Source organism: Notothenia rossii (genome assembly GCF_949606895.1).
Source record: "Notothenia rossii genome assembly, chromosome: 8".
NCBI lineage: Eukaryota > Metazoa > Chordata > Actinopteri > Perciformes > Nototheniidae > Notothenia > Notothenia rossii.
In genome coordinates, this window is record NC_136906.1 from 74,464,601 (window position 1) to 74,470,857 (window position 6,257).

General features: G+C 37.5%; 1 protein-coding gene across 1 annotated transcript in view; it reads left to right on the forward strand.

The window, feature by feature from the left end:
* Nucleotides 1-2,357, forward strand: part of nudt14 (nudix (nucleoside diphosphate linked moiety X)-type motif 14) — a 23,573-nt gene extending 21,216 nt beyond the window's left edge. The window contains exon 4 of the mRNA XM_079645314.1: nt 1,706-2,357. Within this exon, the coding sequence (XP_079501440.1) occupies nt 1,706-1,993 (288 nt within the window). The 3' untranslated portion in view covers nt 1,994-2,357. The remainder of the gene's footprint in view (nt 1-1,705) is intronic.
* The last annotated feature ends 3,900 nt before the right edge of the window (nt 2,358-6,257 follow it).

The following is a 6,257-nucleotide window of genomic DNA, read 5'->3' on the forward strand; positions in this document are numbered from 1 at the left end:
TGTCCTATTTTGTATAATTTTAATGGATAATTTCTCAACATCCTGGAGCTATGTTCACTCAGAAGTAACCCACATTTGAATCTCTGTTTGGTTAGTTTGACTTGAAACAGTCAAACAGACTTGAATAGAACTTGTTTTAAATTAATACTTAAATGTCTTTGAAAGAGGAATTTTCCATTCAAAACCTCAACCTCAAACTCATCAGCCTGTAGGCTTTGAAAAACAAGAAACTAAGTATATTAGCATCATGCACTTCTCCACTTTTAAACACTTTTCTCAGGATGAAGCCTGGTTCCAGACCTCCTCTTTTACATCACTTACTGTACCTCTCAATATCCAGGATTTTTCCAGGAGTTTGAGTTATTAAAAACGTTGGTAACGTATCACTTTAAATGTGAATGAAAGTCCACATAATATGATGCACCTCAAAGAAAGAATGATTTTGTATCAATCCAGTTTGAAAGAATTAAAGTGATGGAAATGCATCAAGATTAAAGAAGCCAAATAATTGTTGTTTGAGAAATATCCATAATGAGATGGGATTGAAGAAGAAAAACTGATGTTATGAAATTGAACATAAAATAATCATTAATCTCTATTAACATTTTATTAGCTCGCTATGTCTTCACACAGAAGTTCAAGGGGACGAAGCGTCCCTCTCTAACAGCAGCAGCTGGACAGCTTTACCTGACGGCTGCCATCACTGTGCTTTTGATTTGACTCGAACACCTCCTCTGGCTGTGTTGGTGTCGTCTATGAGCGTTGTTATGTGTGGGCTGCTTCCATTAACTAGATGGGTATCATCTTAACCCTCAGGACCCCTATGAGGGTCTTCATGACAGAAGCGCCTGGTGTGGTGAAGTTCTGCTCTAATAGTAGGCAACCCAGGGTCAGCTTGGTTTAAGTACTACAGTATTTATTTATGTTACTTATTACCAGCATTCAAAGACTGTGCTTTCATATGGAATTTGGAGATTGCAAAACGGAAATCCCCGCATAAACCTACTTTGAGAAAGAGACCACTTGACACCATGATGAATTTGCATTTGGTAAAAAAAATTGAAAACACGATTTGTCAGAAAATGGTTAAAAATCCCCCAAAATACATTATTGCCTTTGTCATTGGAATTTAATTTTGATTGGACCCAGTATTAAACTATGCAAACAATATCCGCCCCTGTTCAAAAACGTGGGGAATTATTGCAAACATAATAGAGTTTAAAGGTCCCCTGTATTATACTGTTTTTCATCAATATATCACAGGTCACAGATATATACAGAACATGTCTCTGAAGTGTTTGGCTCCAAACACCAAACAGATCATTGCAGCATTACCCATAATCCCCTCTGTTTCAGCCTTGTTTCCAAAGTGCTGATTCTCTGCCTGTTACTTTAAATGAAAATAAGGAGCCCCTCCCCACGCCCCTCTGAGAGAGATTTGGTTACAAAGAACTCAATGGTGCTCTAGGAGGAGATTCAGGTGATAAGGTCGGGGGGGGGTTACCTTGGTTGCTGATTGGCTAATGGTTACACAAGCCAAAACATCGTTATGACATCATAAAGTGGCCAAAATCTGATCAGCTCATTTTCAGACAGGTTTTTATAGAAATGGATCAGGACAAAAAGAGAGAGAATCTTTTTTCCTGAAACTTTCAGAATCTCTTTCCACAGAGGGGACACAGAAAAAGTGGATTTTGCATAATAGGTGACCTTTTATTCATTTGTTCCCTTATCCCCCCACAGGTCAGGTGTAGGTGTGACGGGCGCCAAGCAGACCATGTTTTACGCCGAAGTGTCCGACGACAACTGTGTGAGCGCAGGGGGAGGTGAGCCAGGCGAGGGAGAGCTAATCGAGGTGGTCAAAGTCCCGCTGCACGAGGCCATGACGTTTGCCTACGACGAGCGTATACCTAAAACCATGGGCGTCATTTTTAGTTTCATCTGGTTCCATAATAACATGTCTCCCAAGTACAAGATCTCCACCAATGTGTAACTAGTATTAAGCAACCTTCTTTATACCGTTCATTCCAAATTAAATCAAAACACAGGCCCAGCACATCCACTCTTCCCCTCATCGCTCTTCATCCTGTATTGCCTTTTTGCTTATTGGTACATGATGAAAGGTGGGCCCCTTGTCTTGTTGCCAACAAGTTTCTTCAAGTTTTGTCCTGTTTACCTTTTTTTTGTTTTAATATTTTTCCTAAAAACAAATTTGCCATAGCTGGTTGTCACTGGCACATTTTTGTCTTCTTTATGAATTTTTTTGTATCATTTAATTTACTGTGCCATGTGTTTATAATGGCTGCATATCACTGATTTAATTTGCCTGCCCTTGATTAAAGGAATACTCTACTGCTTTTAGTGTAAGCTCGTGAATGTTCCCTGCATTTAGAAATAGAAATCAAATATTTGTAATATTTGATATATGCTGACAAAAAGCCATTTACCATTAAGCTTCAAACTCCAACTTGTTTCCAGCATTCCTACAACACCCAGCAATCATTGCAAACTCTGCGAGGCTAATCAACCACCTGGTTAACTAACATTTTTAGCATGCTAATATTAGCATTGGAGTTGATGCAAAGTGTGCCAGAGGAATTTTGGATCAAATATGTCACACCAAACAGTGGAGTATTCCTTTAATCCATGATCCAGTAATGCAAAAACTATGCTAGTCAATGGTGGGGCCTTGTAACGATTGAGGTGTTTCGGTGCGTTTTAACCACCAGTTGTTCAAGCATTCCTCAAATAATTTCTCTGATTCACAGCCTTTAAGCAATACTTAGAAAGTACCCCGGGCTAAACAATCACTTGGTGGCACTCAAATCAATCTTCATGACATCAAACCAGTGGACAGTATAAAGTCAAAGCAGCCTTCTTTTTCTTCAAAGCAAAGAAGAAATTGTGATGTTTTGTTTCACGTCACAGAAAAAACATACACCGACCCAGCCCCGTAGAGAATCATGTAATCAGTATCATGTTTCTAAAGCACAATTTTTGTTTAGTTCAAGAACACTGATGCATATTTTCCCCGAGATAAAGACACAGTGGACATACAGTAAGGAAAACACTGTATCAAAGCTAAATCAAATCTTTCTTTACAATCAAAGTCATTTCTAGAAAGTTCATTGTATTCCCAGCATAATAAGGTTACATCTCAAACATTAACTTAGGAGCATATTTGAAAGGACGTAAACCACCTAGAAATCTGCCTTTGGTCATAATTCATCTAAGAGGTCTTAATTATTGGATGGTCATTAACTCACAAACTCAGAGTGAATCTCAACAGCAGTTTTCCAAAATCTCAGGACCAGTAGTCAAACATGTGGTCATATTCAGGGTGGATCTCTGGATGTGATGATGACCAGCGTGTTATTATATTTCAAAGTCACTTGCAGCTTAAAAGGCAACAAAGTTCTTAACATATGTTAGTATTTTTCTTCATTCAAAAAGGGCTGGTACTTCATTTATTAATAATATGTAGAAAAGGAAGAAATTCCCCCACCTTCTAGGTTTCTGAAATATATGCAAATACACTTCTGTTTTTAGAAAAACGATCACATACTTAAACAGATACACATCTCATTATTTACACATTGCAATCTTTAGATAGTAAATGACCAAGTCTTCTTGGTTTACCTGCAAAGTTTGGGAGTCGGACGACAATTGTTGGCAGAATGTAATTTTACCTTTAGTTACCTGACTAACACGGCGGTTTGTTGACTACAAAATAAGATTAGAGTTATAATTTATTAGAGTAATAACACCTTGAACGTGTTTGAGGGAAAACCATAAATGAATTCAAACGTGTTTTATTCAACAACAAATAAATCTAGTTTCCATAATCTCACATACTGTTGATGTATTTTCATTGAATTATTATGGGCTTTTTGAGCCTGAAATACAGCTGACAATCAAATGCAAACATTTTTCTACTTTTACCCATAAATCCTTCTGTTTTGGGGGGCATTCGTTTGGTAAGGTGTTCTCTCTAATAAATCTAAAATCAGTTTAAGGCGTAACATTCACGATTATTTGTTGCTGCTTATCTCAATGCATTGGTTTTATCAGCATAACTAACAAAGTCAAGAAAGTTTAAATCACACAAATATCTAAATAATGATTCCCACTCAAGCTGTGTTGGAATATACGCAGAACCCTTAAGCCATATTAACTTCCCTCTAATTAATTTAGCTTCATGTCTTTCTGTCCATTGGAGATCATTACTTGATGCAGGATTGTAGTTTGCTTGAATTATTTTGTGTGTGGGGATTTTCTAAGGAAAAAGGGAAGATGAGTTCTTGATTGCAAAATTAATTTACAATCTCAAAGGATCCCCAAATAAATCAGATTCCCTTTGTGTTTTCGTTATTAGTCTTTGAATTTGGATTTAAAAATGCAGACACGTAAAACTACTTAACCCTCCTGTTGTCTTCGGGTCAAATCTGACCGATTTACTACTTCCATCAATCATAACTTTTTTGCTTTACATTTGATTACATTAAGGCTTTATGATATCCTTCACAGTAGACATTTGAACATATACAATGGCTGATCACCACTTTCATTGAATTCTGGATGATTTAGTCAACTTTGTAACACCCATGGTGTTCCCGGTCAAAAATGGAATTAATAACCATCCGGATCAGATCTCACACACACACACACACACACACACACACACACACACACACACACACACACACACACACAGACATACACATATACATATACACCTACACCTACACCTACACCTACACCTACACACACACACACACACACACACACACACACACACACACACACAAATACACACAAAGACTATAGATGTATTCCCCCCCTTATGTGCCCATCCTACCCATGTGAATCAAACCTGGCACACACACACACACACACACACACACACACACACACACACACACACAAACAAACAAACAAACAAACAAACAAACAAACAAACAAACAAACAGAACAATTTGATACATTTCCCGCTCTTATGTGCCCATCCCCCCACATGGATCACACCTGGCACACGCAATACATGTTCAGTGTCTATTCTTTGTATATTTACTGCAGTTTTTCATGTATACCAGTAGTCTGATACAATATGTACAGTTTGAAAGGGTGTTAAATGACATTTGGTGATGATTAATGTTTTTTGTGTTAATGTAATAGCAGTTAAAACAGAACCGGTCAAATTTGACCGTGAACACCAAAGTAAGGGGGAACACGAAGACAATAGGAGGGTTAAATAAGTTCAAACGTTTTTGGAAAGCACTTCAATTAAATGACTCCTGGACAACTTGTTTATCTGTGTGGTAAATAAGTACCTTATATACATTATATTATTTTGTTTAGCGTTAGTAAAATATATTTATTTGGCACCTTATTCTCATGAGACCCCTTTCCCTTCTTATCTCCTCTACATGTGATTCTTTCTTTAGTCTTAAGTTGAATACGTTCCAATCTTAATGGAGAAATTAACTTAAAGATTCCCAATGGTGCTCACAATTTTCCATCATCTTGTCTTTTCTTCTAGTACGAGATAAACCCATGTGAAATAATAACATTGTCACTTCCTGTCTTGAAATGACTCATTAGATAATGATCTGTGACCCACATTTTAATAGGGTTCTGCCATAATCATTCCAGCATAAATATCACTCTGTGTAAATGAAAATCTCAGTTTGCTGAAATGAGGCCAACTGCTTCTGATTTGGCTTGATGTAAAATGTGACAAACAAAGCCATTTAAACTGTTAAGGCCAGTCTGTAACTTTATGTGCCTGTCAAATGTGGAGATGTGACTTCTCTCACGGCTGAAATTGTTTTTGTTTTGAGGAAAGTCAAAGCAAGAACAGAAAGGCTTGTCTTTGCCTTTTCTGTAGGCATGTTACTGATGGCAGCATCAGCCAGAAAGCCAACACCAGTACTAGTTCCTCCACAACTTTCCTCCAGCTATTGTCAAAAGGTTAAGTGAACATCACCAAGGAAATCCACAAAAATAAATAGCAGCCGCAAGTAGGAGGGATCAAGTCCAACCCCTTTTTAATAACGACTTCAGCAAAGATGTTGGTTTCCAAAAGAAAGACAAGCAGTGCTACGGTGCTTCAGGTTCAGCTGGTTCAGCCTGCTGCTATATATAGGCAGATAAATATACAATGGAAATCTTAATTTATACAAGGCCTGTATTATATTTTGTTCTGCGTGTGTAGTCAAAACTCACAAGTTGATCTGTTATCAGACCTGCAGTCTATT